General features: G+C 39.0%; 1 protein-coding gene across 3 annotated transcripts in view; it reads left to right on the plus strand.

Annotated features, from left to right (window-relative positions):
- The window catches only part of DIAPH2 (diaphanous related formin 2), an 834834-nt gene that overhangs the window by 614996 nt on the left and 194822 nt on the right, over positions 1 to 25016 (plus strand). For all 3 annotated transcript variants that reach the window (XM_045029932.1, XM_045029931.1, XM_045029930.1), the window contains one exon: positions 3533 to 3697. In XM_045029932.1, coding sequence (XP_044885867.1) covers positions 3533 to 3697 — 165 coding nt within the window. The remainder of the gene's footprint in view (positions 1 to 3532; positions 3698 to 25016) is intronic.

The raw sequence follows: 25016 nt of genomic DNA on the forward strand, positions 1-25016 counted from the left end.
ACACAATGGCCAAAACATAGAGTGAGTGTTGTCGTTCAACTGCACAGTTTTGGGTAGGCAGATAGAGAAAAGGCCATGAATAGGAACTCAGCAAAGTCTTGTGCAAAGAGTCAAACTTCATGGCGGGCGGTTCCATGGACCATGGCTGTTACTGAAGCCCAAGGGCTGTAGTAGTGGCTGCAGAAGTGTCCCTTTTCCTACCCACTGGATTGGAGGAAGAAGAATTCCATTCCCACAGTACTCACAGCTTATTTTGTTAAGGGGAGGATAGAAGGAACTTGTAGAATTGTGTAGGCTAATTTTTCCCCCCCCAAGATAAATTTGCTGAGTAGGTTGTTCAGGACAGTGGCTCACAGCCACTAATGTGTGTACCAGCAAAGGTAATTCAGGCTTTAATAAAAAATTCTCTAGTCTGTGTGAAGCCCTCAATCCAGGAATGTGCCATTGCTGGCCACAAATGTGCTAGGCCCCAATGCTTTGTCAATGCCAACCTCTCATTCATTTGTGTATATCCTAATTTTTAGTGGAGACAGAGCTACTCCAAATCAGTCTTATGTAAAATGTGAGTTTTTAGCAGTCCAAGCTCCACTGTGGGTAAATTGTGGACAACTGAATTGGAAAACAGTAGGCATTGCTGATATATACGTACCTAAAAAAGCTCATAACCTCTAGTTTAGGGTTAGCATGGAATTTTTTACTATTTTAAAATTAGTAATTAGTAATTAGTTTATACTACATTAAGATGCACCTTTTCCCCCCATCTTACTGATTTATATTTTTTTATGTCAATGGATGTTAGAAACTAGCAGGAAAACACATTATGTAGAACTCCATAAAACACAAAGAGCAACCTGAACATTTCAAGACCTTATAAAGAAAATCTTGTGTAGTTTAAGTTGTCTTAGTCATTTTTTCCTGATAAGAATTATACATAGAATGTATAGACAGGGCACGGTGGAACATAAGTACTAGTAGCGAAAAACTCACCATAGATAGCCCATTTGCTTCTTCAATGTAGTGTTTTTTATGCCTAGATGTCTGTTCTAAACAAGCTTTGTGGGTATGTCTCATCCACATTGTGGGTATGTAATCTAACCAGTTTTCCTCTTTTTTTTTTGCTTTGTTTTGTTTGCAGATAATAGTGATTTTATTTTTTGTTTGTTTGGCATTCTAGCATTTTGACATACTACTTATACCTCTAAAGTATCGTCAGTGATAGAAAAAGGGTGCTCCAAGTTGGACACACAGTTTATCAATAAACACAGTTCTTATTTCAAACCTTAGAGTGTCTCACTCATTAAGTTGTAGCAGTAATGTACATCCAGCAGGAAAATGTATCTTCGATGTACCAGCAAGCTTTATATGGAATAAATCTTACTTGGTCATTTCCCCTCATTCCAAACAATATTTGCATATAATTTACAGCAGGGCCGGCTCCAGGCTTTTTGCCACCCCAAGCAGCAAAAAGAAAAAAGAAGGAAAAAAAAAGCTGTGATCCCAATCTGCAGCTCTACCACTGCCGCTGCAGTCTTCGGCAGCAATTCAACGGTTGGTCCTTCGCTCCGAGAGGGAGTGAGGGACCCGCCTTCGAAGACCCAGACGTGCCACCCCTCACCGTTGGCCACCCCAAGCAGCTGCTTGCTGGGCTGGTGCCCGGAGCCAGCCCTGATTTACAGTAAAATTAGTCTTAAAAACTGTTGGAAGTCTTTGAAGAAAGATGAAACAGAATTGATATGTTTGAGATGATTTGGAAATATACGTTGCCTAGAAAGAGGTGGTCTCTCTTGGATGGACTTCTCTATGTTGTTCTTAGAATGCTGTATTTAAGTGAGGGGTTTGATTCCCTCACTTAGTCACAAACAAGGAAAATTCAAGCAAAATATTAGAACTTTTTTCGATAGAGCACTTTTCACTTTGGAATTGCATTGCAGTAGGTTTCTAAGATTGCATAGGCTTTTGAGGTATCACCAATACCTAAGTATAATGGAAATGTTAAGAATTGAGTTTCAGCCTGGATTTCCTTACCTTTATTCCTGGGTGTCACAACTTGATTACTTCTCTGTCAGATTGTTTGGTTTGTGGGTTGAATGTTTTTTTTATGTACAGCACAGCAATTTATTCAACTGAAGTTCTGGGTCAGAGGAACTTGTTTAACCATGGGCTAACAGTTTTAAAGGTAGCATGTGCCTGATCTTAAAACAACAAAAGAGAGAAGTGTATTGAAACTGTTAATAACCGTTGAGGAAAACAATGGGGAAACTATCTTAATTCTTCCCTTAATAACGTGTGTTAACCGATAAATATTCTCAGATACAGTTTTCTGAAAATAGATTATATTGTGTTTACATATAAAATGACTTCCTTTCATTTGAAGTGATAATTATACCAAATTTCTAATGAAAGCTATTGTGAAGGTCAAGTGGATCTCTACTTGATTTCTAGCCGCTCTTCAGTTACTAATAAATATGTGCAGTATACTTCAGTATACAACAGACTTGTGACATTTTAAACAATGGACAGATACTGTGCATTCTTGAGTCCTGTAAACATCCCTAACATTTCATTCCCAATCTGCTTTTATGGAGAGATTGACAATTTTTATATCATGTCTAATTCTTTGTTGTTTATATCACTCATGTTTTCCACCACATCCGAGGACAATGTTTGTTTGTTTTTTGAACCTCTGACTTCAAATTAATGAGACTGTCTTATTGACAGCTTCAGGGTTAATTTAAAGTATCCATTTGCACTAGATATTTTATGTTCATTGTTGTAAATGTTGCACATTTCAAGTAGTGATTCTCAAATGTTGTCCAGCAAGCCACTTCTGCCACAGTTGTAAAGTATCTAGCCTTTCTTTAGGCAGTAACCCTTGTCTTGTTATGCTTGATGCTTCCTGCTAGTCCAGAACTCTTCGGATTTCAAGAAGGTTTTTTTTTAAACCAACTAATCTTTAAAAGGAAAAAAAAGTGAAATCTCCACCTTTCAGCACCCTAAATTGCTACATTGTCTTTATTTTGGGGGTATTTGGTGTAAATTCAACAATGTTCAAAATTGGAGCTATAATAAACACACAGAAGGATGTAATCAAACCACAAAGTGAGAGATTAGTTCAATAGTTGGCTATGGGTGATGAGATGCAATTCAGTGCAAATGGATATAAAATCCTATGCCGATGGAGAGCACACTGACATTGCAGAAGCAAAATGGGGCTCAGCAGTCATTGCATCATGGCAGGATTGTTTCATCTTGTCTCTAATACTGTCTAGTATTACTTTTTTCAGGCAACTAAGCAGGAAGATCTTCACCATTAGACAAGAGGCCATAACAAGGGGAAATTTGCAAACCAGTGATGAAATGTTCCTGAGTACGTATAATTCTCCCCCACCCCAATAAACTCAGTAAATATCAGGTTGGATTATAGAGCAATATCGATTAAATGAGAATATAATCTTAATTTTTGTGCTATTTTGTTTTTTGTTTTAACACTGAGATGGTTATATTTGCATGATCTTCCTTAACACAAACTTACAGCTTTACTAAGAGCGCCCAAGACCAGTATGAAAAGTTGTCCAACATGCATAACAACATGACCAAGTTATATGAGAATTTGGGAGAGTACTTTACCTTTGATCCCAAAGCAACAACTATAGAGGAATTTTTTGGTGATATAAGCAACTTCCGAACTATGTTCTTGGTAAGTAAAGACTGACAAAACAGTGATACAACATTATTGTTTTTTGCTTCAAACTTTTCAGTGTTGTTTTTTCCCCAAGTGCTCATTGATATAATAGACTGTGTTTTGATCATATAACAGAAAATGACAGGTTAATTGACAGTTTAGAAATAGATTACATTATTTTTTCATTGAGAGCTATTGATTTGCAGACCTCTGTTCCAACCTGTTCTATTTGGCTTTGATTCTTATTTAGGTATGCATATAAAATGTTATTTTCCCTGTTTAAAAACAAACTGAGAAAAAATACCACACATTTAACAAACGCTCAAAAAACTACATGAAATCAGGCAGGTCCATGTTTGAAAAATATTAAATAAAAAACCTGCATGGTTGTCACTGGTGATGCCAACATTTGCATCATTCTGAAATCTAGAGAAAAAGCTTTTTGGTAGAATATTGCAGTTTAGGAGGCAAAAAGCTAGAAACCTTCAAAATAAGCTTTATATCTCTGATTAATGGAATCCTCCAAAGCTCCTTTGGGTCCTAAATTCTATAATTCTAGCCAACCGATGTGTCTGACTTGTTTTTTTTATTATTATTTATGTATTTATTTATTTATTTCAAAATAACATGTAAGTAGGGAATCCAGTAGGGAAAAGAGATGGCCAGAACATCAGACTGTGTCTCCAGGGAATAGTCAAATTGCCTTGACTTATCAATACTACTTAGCCATTTACCACACAGCTGTAGAATGCAGGTCCATATAGACCCATATTGCCAGAAACAAGCTTTAATTCATTAACTATCAGGATTTTCAGTATAGTGGATGCAAACTGCTCTTAAAGCATAACTTTAGTACATAAACTTAATTTTTTTTAAACTTTAACTACAGCACAATTTAATAATTTGTAATACAGTTAAAATTGTTCATTTTCCTAAGTCATTTATGCAATGCTGTTATAATAGGAAGTTACTGCTAGTACATCACTATAAAGATTGGTCACGAACAGCAGCAAGTATAATGAGATATATCCATGCATCTATTTTTCCTGAAATCCATGATAAAATTTTGAAATGTGGCATCTTAAAGTTGGGCACCTGAAATAAGTAATTCTCTCCAAATAATACAGTAGGTAGAGGAAAAGTATCTGATCCGGAGATTGTATTCAGATTAACAAGATTAAGCATTATGGCCAAAATCTGTCCTCAGATGTGTGTATGTAACTCCCATGAAACTATATAGGACTTCACTGGATATTTGCTCTTGCATTTCCTAGAAGTCACATTACAGTGGGAAATCCCATTTTTATTTTGTTTAAACCCTACTACTTAATCTTCCTTCAGACTTACTGGATATTTAGACATAGAATGTCTTTTTACTCTTCAGTGCTTAGCAGTGAATTTCGGGAAAATACATTATAATTGGTTTGTCTTTTTATCCTTCAGAAGTTTTAAACCAAGTGGTTAGTTTTACAAAAGCATGTGGCTTTCGAGAGGACTCTAGTGGGAAAAAGAAAAGTGTGATATTTGTATTTTCAGTTGGGAGAAGAAAGAACTAAAATAAGCTGTTCTAAACTCTGCCAAGAATAAAAATGTAAAAAAATGTAACCTTTCCCGCTGAACTGAAAATAGAAAAAAAAACTATTATATAGCTTCACTAATCCAGGAGGAGCTGAAAATGTCCTTAATTCATGTCTAAAGTGTGGTTCTTCTCTGAATAGTAATTCTGTAAGAATCTTATTTTGGAGTTCCATGTTTTTCTCACTGATATACATATCAGAGGTGTTCATTTTGCAAGAAAAAAGATCTCTCAAATACAGCCCCTATAAACTCCACCCGTGATCATAGAGTTGAGCTGGGGTCTTTCCTTCTCAGTCATCATTTCCAGTAATAAAGACTCAGCAGGCCTCAGACTTGTCCTTCAGTTATATTCGTGCTATCTCACTTTTCAAATTATGAATCCTCCTGCCTCCTCCCGTGACACCTGTGGGAAACATTTTCTTCAGTTGTTTTGCATGGATGTAACTGATTTGATTATGTTGGTAATAAATGGAATAGAATCCTCCAGCTCACTCCATCTTGACAACACTGGCTGTAAAATGCTAATATGGTAAGAAGCATAATAAAAGACACTTTTACTCCTGAAATCAGCAGATCTGTCTGTAAATGTACCCATGTGCAGGCAGCAGATCTATTTAGTGTAAAGGTGCATTTTTACACATCCCTTTTTCAGAGTAGTATGGCATTTTATAAAAAGAAATGACTGCAAAACTTATGTTCAGTTATTAATTTTATCCAGTACACTTTTTCTTTTCCAGTTTTGCCAGTGTACATTAATTTAACACCATTACTAATAATGTTGTATTTATTAATGAATAATTAAAATATAATATATGTGTATTATATTATAACTACTGTAAACAAGCAAAAAAGTAGTTAAATTTATATCTAAGGAAAGAGAGAGACTACATAACTCATAACAAAGGTGTAAAATGAGGGAAAGACCAATTTTTTTTTTTTTTTTTTTTTTAGAAAGCCATAATGGGTGATCATTTCTGTGTGGAAGTTGTTTTAAAAGGGAATAATGAAGAGCAAAGAGATAAAAATATCAACTGAAAATAAGTCTTTGTTTCATTCCAGTTAATGACAAAACTACCATTGACTTGATTCCAGGCTGAATTTCACCCTTAATGCCACATCCTCCATTCTCTGCTCACCCAAAATTCCCATTGATTCTAAATGCAGGATTTAGTTTACTTTACAACAGCATCTTGGATATTTTGTAGTTTTACCCACATAGGAAATATGTATTCTGTGTTGTAATTCAAATCAAAGTGTATATTATCTTTATTACAAATATGTGTACTGTAAAAATGATAAGAAATAGTATTTTTCAATTCACCTCATACAAGTAATATAGTGTAATCTTTGTCTTGAAAGTGCAACTTAAAAATGTAGATTTTTTTGTTACATAACTCAAACACTCAAAAACAAAACTATGTCAAACTTCAGAACCTACAAATCCATTCAGTCCTACTTCTTGTTCAGCCAGTTGCTAAGAGAAACAAGTTTGTGTACATTTACAGGAGATAATGCTGCCCTCTTCTTATTTACAGTGTCACCAGAAAGTGAGAACAGGTATTCGCATGGCACTTTTGTAGCCAGCATTGCAAGATATTTATGTGCCCGATATGCTAAATATTTGTATGCCCCTTCATGCTTCAGCCACCATTCCAGAGGACATGCTTCCATGCTGATGATGCCATTTTTTTAAAAAAAGGTGTTAATTAAATTTGTGACTGAACTCCTTGGGGGAGAATTGTATGTCTCCTACTCTGTTTTACCCCCAATTTGCAATCTATTTCATGTTATAGAAGCCTGATGATGACCCAGCACATTTTGTTCATTTCAAGAACACTTTCACTGCAGATTTCACAAAACGCAAAGAAGGTACTGTAGATGTGCGGACTCACCCTGCGGCGCCTCCTGCTGGTGACTTCTGGGAATTAGATCGTTCCAGCTCTGGAGTGCCCTCTGCAGGCCGGTGATCCACCTGTCTTCTGGCCCCGTGTCCCTCCCAGAACCCTGGTGCCCCTTTCCCTGGGTGCTGCCCGCTGGCAAGAACCCCTCAGTCTTAGGGTCTCCCTTCCCCCCACCCACTGTTCTCACCTCACCTCAGTATAAGGCTACTGCCAGTCATCGTCTAGCCCCACGCCCTGGGGCAGGCTGCAGTATCAGCCTACTCATCACTGGCAAGGTTGGGTTTGGACCTGCTGCCTTGGCCTACCCCTGGGCTGCCCTCTGCAACCCCCAGTACCTGTTGGCCTTGTGCTAGGTCGCAGCCTGGGGCTTTCCAGGCTGGAGCTCCTCAGCTCCTCTGCCTTTCCCCAGCCCTGCTTCACTCAGGTACCCTGTGTCTAGCTCCCTGCAATCAGGCCCATCTCCCTCTACAAACAGAAAGCAACTCCTGTCTGCCCCTGGCTCCCAGCCTCTTTATACAGGCCAGCACTGCAGCCACTTCCCAATCAGCCCAGTTTAGCAGCTCCCAGCCACAACCTTCCCCCAGGGCTGTTTTAAGCCTGTCAGGGCAGGAGCAGGGTAACCACCCTGCTACAGGTACCAATATGAGATTTCTGAAGATAGCTACAGCACTCAACCCAAGGTTTAAGAATCTGAAGTGCCGTCCAAAATCTGAGAGGGATGAGGTGTGGAACATGCTTTCAGAAATCTTAAAAAAGCAACACTCCATTGCAGAATCTACAGAACCCCCAAAAAATAAATCAACCTTCTGCTTGGCATCTTATTCGGACAATGAAAATGAACATGCATCGCTCTGCAGTGCTTTGGATTGTTATGGAACAGAACTCATCATCAGCATGGACGCATGTCCCCTGGAATGGTGGTTGAAGCATGAAGGGACATAAGAATCTTTAGTGCATCTGGCATGTAAATATCTTGTGATGCTAGCTACAACGGTGCCATGGGAATGCCTGTTCTCACTTTCAGGTGACATTGCAAACAAGAAGCAGGCAGCATTATCTCCTGCAAATGTAAACAAACTTGTTTCTCTGTGTGATTGGCTGAACAAGAAATAGGACTGAGTGGATTTGCAGGATCTAAAATTTTACACCAATTTATTTTTAATGCAGATTTTTGTACATAATTCTATATTTGTAAGTTCAACTTTCATGATAAAGAGATTGCACTACAGTACTTGTATTAGGTGAATTGAAAAATATGATTTTTTTTTTTTTTACAGTGCAGATACTTGTATTCAAACATAAATATAAAGTGAGCAATGTACACTTTGTATTCTGTGATGTAATTGAAATCAATATATTTGAAAATGTAGAAAACATCCAGAAATATTTAAATGGTATTCTATTATTGTTTAAGTGCGGTTAATTTTTTTAAATCACTTGACAACCATATTTATTTATTTATCCCAATTTCACTATAATTCTTTGATTGATATTATATACATGTGTATAATTCACACATTTGCAAATGTTTCTCCTTGAATACAAAAAGTGGTAAAATAAAAACTGTGCAGACTATTTCAATCACTTACATTGGCAGTCATTTTATACTTGCTCTATATGCACTATGTTCCCTTCAAACATGATTCTGCCCTCAAATGTGTGCACACAAATCTTTGTGAGTATTTCTAAGGCTGTATTTGGCCTTAACAATTAACCATAAATGTAAACCTCACCTGTTACATAATTTAATTAAGTGTCCAGTGTAAACCAACAGTATTGTATTGGATTGTTAAAGTCAGGTTTTATGGATTTTCCTTTAATACAAACAATAAATAAAAACTAGCAATACCTACAGGCCAACCAAGAACAGGACATTTTGTGCTACACACCACATAAACATGGAATAATAGACAATCCCTGCCCCAGTGAGCACTATTTTTTAAGGGAATTAGGCACCTAATGGGAGTTAGGTGCATAATTCTATGTAAAAATCTGGTTCTTTAAGGCTTGTCTACAAAGACATTTAGTCCGCAGCAAATTGGGATAAAGTTTCCATCTGGATGCTGTTGCTTTGCTTTCCTTAGTGTACCCGGCTTTGAAATGGCAGTAGATTGAAGTGTACTAAGGAACTTCAGCATGGGTCACAGGTCACTTGAAGGTTTAAACTAGTGTAAATGGTGGATTTTGTGTAACTTGAAATCTTTAAATCAGGATTTGAGGACTTCAGTAACTCAACCAGAAGTGACGGATCCAGAACAAGCGTGAGTGAGTGAGGTTCTGTGGCCTGCAATGTGAAGAAGGTCAGACTAGATGATCATGATAATCCCTTCTGACCTTAAAGTCTATGAGTCTATGAATTGTTAGTGTGTGGCAGCAGAGTCCAGATTGACAGTTAGTGTGTAGCATGCTAAGGCAGGGTAGATTTACACCCCAATTTGTTTCAAACTGTGTATGTCTATGTAGATAAGCCCTAAGTCTAAAGAGAGAAGAGAGATGAAGATTAGGGAGGAAAGGATGTAACACAAACAGAATGAACAGTGATAGTTAACTAACATCATGTTAGTTTCATGATTTTTTTGGGATGTGGGGCTTGGAGAGCTTGTTGTTTAAATCCTTTGGTAGGATTGTATTGGAAGAGAATTAGCTGAATGGAAAGAGAAAGAAAAAGGGAGGGGTCGTAAAAGGGAGAGAGGACAGGGCAAGTGAGAGAAGGCAAGGGCATGAGCATGGAGGAGAGGTGGAGCAAGGCTGAGGGTAAGAGCCTGGATGGAAGAGGGTTAGAGTAAACAGCGGATCTGCACAGGAGAGAGAATCACAGAAATGCATGGCTGGAAGGGGCCTCGAGGTCATCTAGTCCATCCCCCATGCTGAGGCAGGATTAAGAATACCTAAACCATCTCTGACCGGCATCTGTCTAACCTTTTCTTAAAAACCTGTAATGACGGGGATTTCACCACTCACTTGATAACCTGTTTTAATTCTTAACTGTTTTTATAGTTAGATTTTTTCCTAATATCTACCCTAAATCTCCCTGGCTACAAACCATGCTGATTTCTTCTTGTCCTACCCTCAGTGGGCATGGAAAACAATTGATCACCATCCTCTTTATAACAACATTTTACAAATTTGAAGTCTGTTACCATTCGCCTTCAGCTTTCTCCTGTAGACTAAACAGACCAAGTTCTTTCAACGTTTCCTTATGTGTAATGCTTTCTAAACTTCTTTTGTTGTTGTTGTTCTTGGTTTCCTTTGGGTTCTTTCCAGGTTATTCACATCTTTCTTAAAGTGAAGAGTCTAAAACTGGGCACAGTACAACCTCTGAGGCTTCACTAGTGCCACATCGAGCAAAAAATTAGTCCTCATCCCTTACATGCGACACTCCTGTTAATACACCTCAGAATGACGTTTGCTCCTTTTTGCAACAGCATAATGTTGTTGACTTGCATTCAATTTGTGATCCATTATAATATCTGGATCCTTTTCTGCCGGACTGCTGCCTAGGCAGTTATTCCCCATTTTGTAGTTGTGCATTTGATTTGTCCTTCCTAAATTCAGTGGTTTGGCAACGGCCTTTATTGAATTTCATCTTCTTGATTTCTGACCAATTCTTCAATTTATCAAGATCATTTTGAATTGTAATCTTGTCCTCCAAAGTGCTTGTAACCTCTCCAAGCTTGGTGTCATCTCCTCTCCATTATTCAAGTTGTTATAATAACAGTCAGGGTCAAAACTGTACAAAGCAGTCTGATGATATCCATGTCAGACAACCCCGGCTTAAACTGTACACAGCACTCTGATGTCATCATCAGCGTCAAACTGCTTCTTCATATGCTCCTCCCAGCTCAGGTTTCTGACTGTCTCCTCTCTTCAGTTTCTTCCTTTCTTTCCTCAAGACCACATATGGCGAGTTAAAAGAAGTTGCTTCATGGATACTAGTGCCCCCAGAAAAGGGAGAAGGGTTCTCCAGACTTCTGAATCTGCAAGGCACTTCAGTTTGTAGATATATTGCATAACATGTCCCTCTAGTGTTCTCTGTTTATTTAGAGATATGGATAGCTATATCTGTTCATAAACACTCAAAAATACATATATTTATTTGTAGATTTTGCTGCAGTGCGGCGGGAGGGCAGTGAATTGAGAATTTACTGCTGATAATAGCCCACCTTAACTGTTACTCTCATTATAGTTAGTATGGCAACACCCATTTTTTTCATGTTCTCTGTGTATATATATCTTCCTACTGTATTTTCCACTGCATGCATCCGATGAAGTGGATTTTAGCCCACAAAAGCTTATGCTCAAATAAATTTGTTAGTCTCTAAGGTGTCACAAGTACTCCTCTTTCTTTTTGCTTTAAATCAAAGTTTTTCCCAGACTCTTCTCAGATTAGGAGAGGGTAATAAATTGTTTATTTGCCTTGTGCCACTCTGCTCTTCCCTCTTCAAACATCTCAATAAGAATACAGATTAAATACATGTGGCTATAATTTTTGTTAAACAATTTGAAACCTGAAAATTAACTTGTCACTCAGCAAATAAGTCCTCATGATCCAACATACTATTGTAGGTCCTAGAGCCTACAGACCCAGCTGTGTCATCCCCCCCTCTTCCCAGTGCACACATGTGCACGCAGGCACATACACACACCAGTGGGGATATCCCCCTTGGGCCACAGCTGGAGAAGAGAAATGGGTGCTCTGGAGATAGTGCCCCATTTCTGTGCCCATTACTAAGGCATGTCCCTTGAGGTGTTCACATCACTATATGTCCCCTCTAGTTATTCAGTTCAAGCCCAGATTTTTTTATTAGCAGCCTCCTGACATTACCAACTATCAGTGAACGTTCAGTGAATGTCCGCACCACCCAAAACCCTAGCCACCTATCGAGGTCTGCGGAGATGTACTGAGGGAGACAAAAAGCTGTTCTTCTTCGAGTGCTGTCCCTGTGAGTGCTCCACTTTAGGTGTTTGTGCGCCCCAGTGCTTGTAATCAGAGATTTGTGGTAGCATGCATGGTCCCGTCTTGTGCTGCTTCAGGCGGTTAACTGGCACTGTGTGACCAACACCCGCCACCCCAGTTCCTTCTCTACTGCCTTTGGCTTCAAGTCGGAGCACTTAGCAGTGCCTCGCTAGTTAGCTCTTCTAACCTATTTACTATCGTTATTTAGTTGGGATAGTTAGTGAATTAGTTTCTCTGTCCCCGTTGCCTTGTTTAAAAAAAATAAATAAATAAACAAAAGAAAGTATTTATTCTTCTTGCCAATCATGAAAGACAAGGCCATTCATATCCTTACAGACAACGTGGCTTGTATGTTTTACATAAACAGACAAGGGGGAGCATGGTCACGCTTCCTTTGCGTGGAAGTCATGACACTCTGGCAATGGTGCATCAGGCACAATATCCACATCACAGCATCATACCTACCTGGATGCCAGACCACCATGGCAGATACCCATAGCAGGCACTTTTCTCAGGATCATGAGTGAGAGCTCAACAACCACGTGCTTCAAGAGTGGGGGTTCCCAACAATAGTCCTCTGAAACCATGTGAAATACCAAATGCCTCAGGTTTTGCTCCAGGACAGGTCTCAGTACACATTTTCTAGACAACGCCTTTCTCATCAAGTGGAATGCTCCTCTCTTATATGCCTTCCCTCCTACCCTCCTCCAGGCTCAAGTGATTCACAAGATCAGACAGGACAGCCACAGTAATCCTAATAGCTCCTACGTGGTCTTGACAAATCTAGTATCCTTACCTTCTCCAGCTAGCAATGCGTCCACCATACACGCTCCAGCTTCTGCCTCATCTGCCATCCCAGAATGCAGGTCATGTCCTGCATCCGGATCCTCAAAGATTCCACCAGAGAGCATGGCTCCTCCATGGCTCAAGGGATCTGAGATGACCTGCTCGGAAGATGTATCCCTGAGACTGCACACCAAGTTTTTACCAAAAGTCGTCTCAGCCTTCCATCTGAACCAACCCATTCACCTACCAACATTCTATCCCAAGCCTCATAAGGATAGAAGGCATTCCACATTTCGTACTCTTGATGTATGTCGGGCAATGACCTTTTACATAGACAGAACAAGACCATTTCGTAAATTAACCAAACCATTTGTTCCCATCACTGAACACTCCAAAGGGTGTATCCAAACATAGGCTCTCCAAGTGGATATCTGCTTGCATAAAACAATGCTGCCATCAATGTGACCGACAACCTCCTATGGGGATTCGCACACATTCCACAAGAGCCTTATCAACCTGCGTTGCTTTCCTTAACAACGTACCCATCACAGACATCTTTAGGGCTGCAACCTGGGCCTCAGCCCATATCTTTACACAGCATTATGCATTAGAGCAACAGGCAACATCTGATGCTTTTTTTGGACTCACTGTCTTCTGCCACAGCTTCAACTCCAAAGCCCCCTCCTTCCACCGGATATCACTTCTCTGAAGTCACCTAAAGTGGAGCACCCACAAGGACAGCACTCGAAGAAGATAAAGTTACTCACCTTGTGCAGTAATTGGGGTTCTTCGAGATGTGTCCCTCTGTGGGTGCGCCACTACCCTCCCTCCTTCCCTCTACTTCGGAGTTTATCGCTTAGTTTCTCCAATAGAGAAGGAACAGAGGTGGGGTTTGTCTCACAGCGCCAATTAACTGCCTGAAGCGGCATAAGACAGGGACTGCACATGTGCGACCCAGCTGGGCACTGCTACCACAAATCTTTGATTACGAGCACAGGGGCACACAGACAACTAAAGTGGAGCTCCCACAGGGACACACATCTCGAAGAACATATGTTACTGCACAGTGTGGGTAATTTTCTCATTCCAGCTGTGCCAGGTCATGACAGAGAGTAATTTTTTCCATATCCGATATATGGTGTTCACTGTTAGCCTGTGCAAGCCAGTGGGAACCTGAACAGGTTAGAGCTGAAGTTCTGTTGAATGCTATACCACTCTTATCTAAAATAGCACTAGACAAGGAGTCCAGATGAAAGCCATATTGCAAATAGAGAACAGAAGATGTCCTAAGAATTTCTCCTGTATTTTTTAAATATATAACTAATTAATTAAATAGCTTCATAACAATCTCCAAAAATATTGGTATAATCTGTAGATTAGTCTAATAATAGATGTAACTAGTTGGTAAGATTCCATTATCCAAACTTGTGGTCTTTTCTCTACTTAGTTTCTCAGTCTTTTCTTATCTTTTAACCCTGTTTTTTAAAATGAATATGGTCCATTCATAAGACATGCTGAATGAACTATGAATTGTGCTGTAAAAAAAGTAACGTGGGATTTGTATAGTAAATATACACTTTTTTTGCTTACTACATCAACTCACCAGTTCAGGTACTTCACCGCGCCAATAAATCCTTTCAGTCTCCTTGAGATTTTCTTCACTAGAATATCCATTGTAGTATAACCTTGTAGATTTTAGTGGCATATAGAATCTTGTTTGGGAATTAAAACTTTTTTCAGATATTGAAGGAGTGTCTAGGACATGCATTATATGTTCACAGTGTAATAATTTCATTATCCTTAAGACAGAACATTGTGAAAAAGAATTAGCATTTCCTGTTTTATGTTGTTGTTGGGTTACTTTTTACAAATCTGTGTTAGCTTTCACTTTCCACTCATCATACTTTTCTCAACAGCAAGAGGACATTTGATGAAACTGGAAGACAACATTTTTTAACTGATTAAAGGTACAATGATATATAATTAATTTGTGGAACTGCCACAAGCCATAACTGAAGGCAAGAATTCAACAGTGTTCAAAAAAGAATTCTACATGTATGTACCTAATGAGACTAGGGTTGTCGATGAATCACAGTTAGCTCATGAGATTAACTCAAAAAAATTAACTGCAATTAAAAAAATTAATTGCACTGTTAAATACCAACTGAAATTTATTAAATGTTTTTGTTTTGATTTTCAAATATATTGATTTCTATTTCTATTACAACACAGAATACAAAGTGTATTACAACTATTTACACAGTAAAAACGATAAACAAAAGAAATAGTATTTTTCATTTCACCTCATACAAGTACTGTAGTGTAATCTCTAGCATGAAAATGTAGATTTTTGTTTTGTTTCATAACTGCACTCAAAAACAAAGCAATGTAAAACTTTAGAGCCTACAAGTCCACTCAGTCCTCCTCCTTTACAGCCAATCGCTAAGACAAACAAGTTTTTTTACGTTTACAGGAGATACTGCTGCCTGCTTCTTATTTACAATGTTACCTGAAAGTGAGAACAGGCATTCCCATGGCACCATTGTAGCTAGCATCACAAGATATTTACGTGCCAGATGCACTAAAGATTCGTATGCCCCTTCCTGCTTCAGTTACCATTTTGGAGGACATGTTTCCATGCTGATGATATTCGTTAAAAAAATAGTGCATTAATTAAATTTATGACTGAACTCCTTAGGGGAGAATTGTATGTCTCCTTCTCTGTTTTACCCGCAATCTGCCATATATTTCATGTTATAAGAGTCTTGGATTATGACCCAGCAGATGTTGTTTGATTTATGAACACTGTCACTGCAGATTTGGCAAAGATTTGCAAAGTGTGAGATTTCTAAAAATAGCTACAGCACTTGACCCAAGGTTTAAGAATCTGAAATTCCATCCAAAATCTGAAAGGGATGAGGTGTGGAGCATGCTTTCAGCAGTCTTAAAAGAACAACACTCAGGTGTGGAAACTACAGAATCTGAATCACCACTTCTGCTGGTGGCATCTGACTCAGATGATGAAAATGAACATGCATCGTTCCACGTTACTTTGGAACATTACCGAGCAAAACCCGTCAGCATGGATGCATATCCTCTGCAATGGTGCTTGAAGCATGAAGGGACATATGAATCTATAGTGCATCTGGCATGTTATTTTGCGACTCTGGTTACGACAGTGCTACGTGAATGCCTGGTCTCGCTTTCAGGTGACATTGTAAACAAGAAGCAGGCAGCATTATCTCCTGCAAATGTAACAAAACTTGTTTGTCTGAGCGATTCGCTGAAGTAGGACTGAGTGGACTTGTAGGCTCTAAAGTTTTACATTGTTTTATTTTTGAATGCAGTTATTTTTTTGTACATAATTTGACATTTGTAAATTCAACTTTCATGATAAAGAGATTGCACTACAGTACCCGTATTAGGTGAATTGAAAATACTATTTCTTTTGTTTTTTACCATGCAAATATTTGTATTAAAAATAAAAATAAAGTGAGCACTGTACATTTTGTATTCTGTGTTGTAATTGAAATCAATATATTTGAAAATGTAGAAAACACCCAAAATATTTAAATAAATGGTATTCTGTTATTGTTTAATAGTGCGATTAATCGTGATAAATTTTTTTAATTGCTTTACAGCCCTAAATGAGACTATGCACAGATCTACTGGAAAGAGTATAAACTCTCATGTTCCAGGACATAAGCCAAACAATAAACGATACGGTTGGTGTAACAGGGCCTTTTCGATGCCACTTCTGTCTTGGTCTGCAAACCACGCAGAGACCCTTGTGCTGGTTCAACACCCTGTGCAGTTTGTTTATTATTGAGTCTGACTGCCTTCACAGCATACCTAGAGCCTTTGCTCTCCCCCTACTTGTAATCTCTCTCTCCCTCTTACTGCCTGCTTTCCCCCTTTCCATTTCCTTCCTGTGCCTATTTGTGTGCTCTCGCTAATGGCTTAATTAGCCTTTCTGCCCTACCCCATCCACAAATTAGGCACAGGTCTGCCTCCTAAACCCCAATCTGCTATGCCTGATTGGAGCTGCTGTGAACAGAGTACTGACTCATGTCTTCCTACCTAGCACTCTGTTACAGTTGGGAAGAAACTTCCCAATGTTTAAGTTATTACATAATTGTCCACCTAGTGGTTTTTTTCTCCCTTTCCACTACAATATCTTTCTCTGTCAGAAACAGGATACTGAAAGAAATAGACTACTGATCGTTGGTATAGCCAGTTTTGTGTTGCAGTGCTCTGGTTCACAGACACTAATTACTCCCTTCCAATTTTACACTATTCCAGGGTTTCATGGATCATTTAGTAAGTTTCCAAGCTGGCTAAACAAATAGCCCACCAGGATGTTCTTAAGGATGGAATGAAAAGAAAAATCAAAATTAAATGACGTAAAAAATATGTTCTAAATGCCCCCTGTGAACATTCCATATAAATATTCAGGGATTGACTTCAACATAATTTACACAACAATAACGCAACTAAAGTCAAGTTACTTTAATGTTACCAGGATATTTAGTCTCACTGGCTAACTCATGTTGTTTTCTTCAGAGAAGTGTAAAGTGAATGGTTTCAATGAGTACTTAAAAAAGAATAATTAGATTGTTAGTTTCTGAGTGAAAAATAGCCACCAACCCTTGTTTTCTATTTTAAGCAAATTATGGTTACTTTGGGTCAGAAGTAGCTATACATATTTTTTCTTCTCTAATTGTTATCTTCATCAAAAGTTAAACATATATTGCAGAGAACAGAAAAATAATATTTAATGATAGGAACTTAGAATAAATCTAGTTTAAATAAGACACATGCTTCAATTAGTTTTAATAAGACATAAGCTTCCACAGCAAATTAAAAAAGGGCCTAAATGGATAAATTAATCTTTAACAGCATTTTAGAGATGTTGCTTTTTTTGTCTCATCTAAAAATGAAATGTGTCCAAAAAATGATTTCTTTTCCTAGTCGGATTTGTTCTAGGTTTTCAGAAGTTATGCCGATACTTGACAAGATATTACAGAGTTTTTTAAAATCCAAAACAGTTAATGTTAGGCCAAAAACTAACTTTCATTGTCGTGATCAAAGTGTATCAGTGACTGGAAAATAAGAGAAAATTCCCTTGAGTCTTGCAGTTCATCTTCACATACGATTTTTCAGCAAAATGTTCCCTATAAATAAGTTATTATTGCATTATCCCTGAGCATCAGGAAGAAAGGAAGTTATAAGGGAGGCGATGTGGGATGATGCAGTGGGTGACCTTTCTCAGTTGCTTTGTGAGCTGCTACAGATATTGATTACTATCAAAATGTTTTCTGTGCTCTCGGACAGAAAGACGTGGTGCTCTGGAAAAGGGCACTTAGCCTAACAAGCCTGCCTTGTTTGTTTCTTTGTTTTTCTCTTCTCCTGATTTACAACTTTATTTTTGAATCACTTGTCCTCCTCCACATACCAAGTTGCCATTAAAATGTCTAATTGTTTCTCTTTCATAGTTTTTACCACTACATGATTAGCTTTGTGCTTGAAAGGTGGTGTTATTTTGGTACTGTTATGTGATGATTATAACAGTAGAAAATACACTGTATAGTTAGTCATAAGGGCCATCAGGCAAGGGACTACTTTAAATCTGGAAGGCTGTCAACCATATGACTGCAACTAGTCAAATACAACTGACAGCAATCCTGCCTAGTAATCTAGTCAACTGTTCCCCACAGGTCATGATGGTACATGGAGGTATTATGGTTCCATCTAGAGATGCAGGAACTAGAAAGAGAACTGCCCATTATTCTGATTACAAAAGCTATGCCTGCAGCTCCTTCTCCTTATCTTTTTTTTTTCCTCTTCTTGCTGGAAGCATAGAGTAGGCAGGTCAGTCCCCTTTACCATGCCTTCCCTTTTCTGATTCTTCTGCATAGAAGAAGGAAGAAAATACTAAATTAAGGAGGCGGCAAAATAGCCTTTACCTGAGAATGCTCAGGACCACCCTCCCATCCCTTCGTCCCTTTTGGTCTCTACTTCGCTTGCAGTCTCTCTTGGGTTAGACTGATTCTCTGTCCTCACAATGGCTGTGTTAGCAATTCTATGTAAACAGGACTAAAATTATTAGAGAGTAGTTCTGTTGAGTAAGAAGGTGCCATTTTTACACAGATGTTTACACTATTGATTTAGTCTTTTCTCTAATGAGGGTAAATTCAATCTCCTTTATTCTTGGTTTATAATAGAGCCATAGATCAGGGTAAGTACCCTTGGCCAAGTGCACTGCCTTTTATGCTCTGTTTAGTGCAGCCTGGGACACTTAACAAATTTTAATAGTAATTCAGGTTGTTAAGTAAGATATCATTTTACTCCATTCTACTATGGATCCTTACTTTAGCCAACCAAATTCTTATCAAATGCTCTGTGACATTGCCTTGGACATGCAGGAAGAAACAGAAGATGCAGAGAACGTGGTTTAATTAGGCCACACCTTGATTAACTAGACTTATCTGGGAACTACCATCAACAATTCATACAGTGCAGGTCATGATTACTTTCTTAATTGTTTCCACTTGATAGAGAGCTGCTGTTAGCTCCCCACTCCTCCAGACCTAGTCCCAGGCCATTGCTGGGACTCTTCCATCCTCCCTTCTTATGAAGGTTAAGAGGTTGAGGAAGGGGGATTGTCTCCTCGCTGCGTCAAATATTAAGAGCCCCAACCCCACCCGCCAGCTTCTTTAGGGGATGCCTTTCCCTAAGTCTACTGTGAATTCTGCTTTATCAGGGAACTGGACGCTGATGTGTGGAACAAGTACCTGCATTGGACACCTGGCACCTGCTCAGTCACAGCAGTTTGAATCTAACCTCCTGACCTACCTCTCTGGGTCCCTGAGCTGCTGTGGAAAAGGCAAAAAAAAACCCACCCCACCATGGCAACTTTGGTGCGGAGGGAAAAATTCCTTCCCAGTTCTCAAAAAGGTCACTAGCGCAATGCCAATGCCAATAGTAGATGACAAAAATCCCGGCCTGTACTAATCCCATGGATGGAAAGGTGGGAGCTGTAAATTCAGGCATGAGAGGGGGCTCAGACTGGAGGAACAGGGCTTTTGTGACTTACCCCGGAGGCACAGGAACCAGTGGCTTGCAGTGGCCCAACAAGCACTCAGCTGATGCCTTCCCCTGCTTCCTGCCACCTCCTCTCAACCCCTGAGGAAGGGGAGGAAAGAACCACAACCCTTTTTTTCCCATCATTTCAGGCAAAGTCACCCCTTTGAGGTTGCGCGGGTTGCATTCTAAATACCTAACATTCAATTTGTTTTAATTTGTCTGTCTTGTCAGTTCCTTAAAGAATTCCAGTGAATTAGTTAAGCAAAACTCTAGTCTTACAAAGATGTCATGGCTGTTTTCAATCAAATTAACTCTTAAGGTATTCCTTCAGAAACCCCACAAAACTGGCTTAGATCTTATTTACCTAGGCATTTAGAGAAGGACTCACAAGGCTTATGATCTGCAGGCTCTGCCTTTTATGCAGATACATTTACAAGCACATATTGACAGGTCTAAAACTAATATTTGAAAACAGAATGTCCACCAAAAAAAAAAGTTGGACTGAACTTGAAAAGGTGATTAAAGGCATTTAATGGCCTGGCTGTCACAAGTTTCAGATAAGCTTTTTTTCTTATTCTTTTTCCACATGAGCAAATAATGTCTGATAGTCTGTGTCTCAACAATAACTCTGCTTTCCTGAACCCAAGTATCCCTGCTTGTGCTTGAATAAGAGATAAAGTCTTTAAATTAGATTGTGAAGACATGAAGCTCAGTTTATAGTCCAAAGTGAGTAAACATTTAAGCAGATATGGGCAGTTTATCAATTGGCAGTGTAGATGGATGGTTTCCTGTAAAAGAAAAAAACAAACTCAGCTGTAGTTTTGTATCAACAATGACCATTGATTGTCAATCAGTCAGCATATGGAGGATGCACTTTAAGGTTACTCAGTGGTACAAAAGCTGTTCTTTGTGCTCCAGCAAAATGTAAAGCACGATTAACTGTTAATGACTTGACAGCCACACACATATCCCAAGTATTCCCAGATTTCATAAAATTGTCTGTTGTCCACTTTAAAATGGAGGAAACTGAGCATTTGTTTTACTTCCTTCACAAGAAAAATGTTTTTCAGCGTGGTAGTTTTCAGTATATTTTAGCACAAATGCCATTTCAGTTAACCTTGTCATTCTTCCTTCTAGTTTGTTGCATTTACTTGCTATACATGGCTTCAAATGAAATTGCAAGCTGTTCAGCACAGAGACCAAATGAAATTGCAAGCTGTTCAGCACAGAGACCATTTCTTCCTGGGTTATTGTACCGGGCCCAATATGAATGGGTACAATTCTCAGTGGGTCCATAATAATAATAATAATTAATATGGTCTGTGTTTGTACATTGTCTAGCACAATGAAGTCCTGATCCATGACTGGTGATCCTAGGTGCAATGGTAATACTACCACGGCTACTAACAGATTCATAGATTATAAAGCCTGAAGGGACTATGTGATCATCTAGTCTGACCTCCTACACAATACAGACCATAGAACTTCCATTAATTTATTCTTGTTTACATTGGAGCATATTTATTTTAGAAAAACATCTAGTCTTAACCTTCAGATTGTCAGTGATGGAAAGGCTACCACAGACGTTGATAAATTGTTCCAATGATTAATTAACCTCATTTCCAGTCAGATTTATCGTGCTTTAACACCGAGCCACCACATTTTGTCATACCTATGTCTGCTAGATTGAAGAGTCCATTTTGGTTCCCCATGTAGGAACTTATAACATGTTCTCAAGTCACCCCTTTACCTTAGTAAACAAAGTTGACCAAGCTGAAGTCTTATAACATGTCTTGAATGCCTGACGAATTGAATAAATAAATTGAGACCAAACTGAGATGTAGAGATCTGCCCACTAGCTTATTATGGTATGGTTAAATATCCGTATTCAGAATGCTTAGTAAGTAATGGCTCAATGGAGTAGTCTGAAATATGCCTGTATAAGGGTTGCAGAAAGGTATGGAAAAATAAACAGTAGAATAATCAGGAAGACAAAGTTTTTCACCAAAATTTCCCAATGCAAGAAATTAAATCCGAAAAGTTATTCTTATTGTTGGAAAATAGTGTGCCGCAAAAATTCCAATGTGTTTGTAAGCTCCTTAAATCCCCTTGTTAGTGAATCTTATCTAGCTTATCAAAATTTATGTTAAAATCTCCCAATGGCAATCTTAAATAGAGGAATCAGGAGGAAGCCAGAAAACTTCATCTGGACCAAATCCAGGTCATATTCAGGATATAATCACAAGATGGGTGGCTTTTCTCTTAAAGAGAGATCCCAAGGATGTGGTGATTACTGCCCTGAGGCCACAGGTGCAGTGGATGGTTGAGACAGGATCCATAAATTTGAGACTTAGGCTTTGTCTATACTACCTTGCTTTTAGTGACACGGCTGTGCCACCACAGCTGAGCTGCTAAAAGGCGTGCAGTGTAGCTGCTGTTTGTTGGCAGGGGAAAGCTCTCCTGACAGCAAAAAACTTCCACCCTGCACAATCGGCAGCGGCTTTGTCGACAAGAGATTGCTCCTGCCAACAAAGCGCTGTTCACAGCGGCACTTTTCATAAGTAAAACTTTTGTCATCGAGGAGGTGTTTAACACCCCTGAGCAACAAAAATTTTGCTGACGAAGTTCCAAATTTTTGCTGACAAAGCCTTCGGCTAAGAAGGACTCATTCAACATAAAATTTGGATCCAAAGATCTTCTGAATGGGATCCCATTATCAGCTAGTATGAGGTCTGCCCCAGGGATTCAAGTGGAGGAGCTAGTATTGGTAGGGACAAGGAGCCAGGTGGGAGTTATTTGGTGAGATTAAATCCAGCGCTTATTTGGGCTTACTCTACCACTGTACATGTTTAGTCACTGGTGTGGAGCCATGTAGTAAGATGGTGTGCGGAATCATAAAATTGCTTTTTTTCTTAATATAACTCCAGCAGGAGTCACTTGGATTAATAAAAAGAACAGGAGTACTTGTGGCACCTTAAAGACTAACAAATTTATTGAAGCATGAGCTTTCGTGAGCTACAGCTCACTTCTTCGGATGTAGCTCACGAAAGCTCATGCTTCAATAAATTTGTTAGTCTTTAAGGTGCCACAAGTACTCCTGTTCTTTTTGCGGATACAGACTAACACGGCTGCTACTCTGAAACCTTGGATTAATAAGTGCATTGAAAGACCAATCCCGTGTTCGTACTTGCGTTTCTGAGTACCTAGACCCTTTCTACACTTAAGTACATGTATTACTAAAAGAACATGCAGCTAAAAAATGATAAAGATTTTAACACAGCTGATCATAACTGAAATACAATGAAAAATTAATCTGGCCAATGTTATACTACATTAAAAAAATCATAATGAAATTATAAAAAAGGAACATTGCCCGTCTCCACACCAGTTCCTTCAGACCTTCTATCAGTTCTCTTATGAATGGAGGCTGCTGTATCATCCTTTCCTCTTTACTCTCTGCAGCTTTATATAGGCATTAATTAACTTACATCAATCCTGCACAATCTTCTTTGCAACTCTTGGCAGTTCTCGCTTTCTCCATTAACTCTCCTGAAGGTTTTTTAACAGAGAACTTTCTTCCTGGGAGTCATTTTTAACGCACAGTATCAAGGTCAGGATGTGCCAAGGTTTCTGAATCTTTGCACTTGAGCTTCTCACTCTAGACAGTGATTGTACAGTATTATTCTATCTTGGTTTTAAATGAATACAGTGCTGGCAAGCTCTGTTAAGTTCTCTCTGCACAAGCAAAGTAGACATTCAACAATTAAAGCTTTTGTGTACTGCTCTACCAATGAGCTTCCATCCTGACCCAGAAGGACCACTTTCTGGGATGAGAGAGTAGTTCAGTTGCTATGGTACTTTCAGTCTGTGCTGAGATTTTATGCTATGGATCTCTGTCCAGGAGACTCTAAACTAAGGCCACCAATTCATTTAATTGACATCAGAGAGTAGCTACTTTTGATGACTACATTCATAGGCCAGATTTAAAACAACAACCTGAATGGCTCTGTATTCCTTTATTTTTCTCCAATTTTTCTTTTTGTTTTACTTTTATTCACCTGGCTTGATCATTGTGGCTGTGTACTGTATTTTGACAATAAACTAAATAAATGAACATAAACAGCTAATGGCTAATTAGAAAACTGCATGAAGGTTACATATCTTTAACTTAAAGTGGAAAAGAACTAACAATCTTTGTGTAGCTAGTTTGCTAATATTTGGCTTTTAATGATGAGTACATTTTGTTGAAGTGTAACTACTCATTTCAAATCTTCCATTAACTATCTGTATGAGGGCTTTCAATGTCAATTATGAGGTCAAGATTTTGATTTAAAATATTTGGGTGGAAGTAGCAATTAAGGCTGCAGTCCAAAATCTGTTCTCCTAAAATCTATTTAGTAAAGGTAGTTTTTTCAAATGTACAGCACATAAATGTATTATACAAAGTAAAAGGACAGACAGCATGGTTGGATTTTTGTTACTAGCTCTGATCTTTATCCACTCTCGTCTCATTACACATTGAAGACCACTGTTGCATTAATCTACTACAGTGTTTCCCAAGCTTGCGACGCCGCTTGTGTAGGGAAAGCCCCTAGCAGGCCGGGCCAGTTTGTTTACCCACCACATCTGCAGGTTCGTCCGATCACAGCTCCCACAGCCGCAGTTCGCTGCTCCAGGCCAATGGGAGATGCTGGAAGCGGCGGCCAGTATGTCCTTCGGCCCGCGTTGCTTCCAGTATCTCCCATTGGCCTGGAGCAGCGAACTGCGGCCAGTGAAAGCCATGATCGGCCAAACCTGCGGACATGGCAGGTAAACAAACCGGCCCGGCCCGGCCCGGCCCGGCCCGCCAGGGGCTTTCCCTACACAAGCAGCGTCCCAAGTTTGGGAAACACGGGTCTACTAGATTATCTTCTTCAGCAGTTATGTTTGATAAGATTGTTAGCAAAGCCCATCTCCCCACTGAGTATACCACAGTAGCGGTGTTTGCCAGCAGTCATAATCTCAAATGACATCCCTCAGAAGTGCC

This window comes from Mauremys mutica, chromosome 9 (assembly GCF_020497125.1).
Source record: "Mauremys mutica isolate MM-2020 ecotype Southern chromosome 9, ASM2049712v1, whole genome shotgun sequence".
NCBI classification, from domain to species: domain Eukaryota; kingdom Metazoa; phylum Chordata; order Testudines; family Geoemydidae; genus Mauremys; species Mauremys mutica.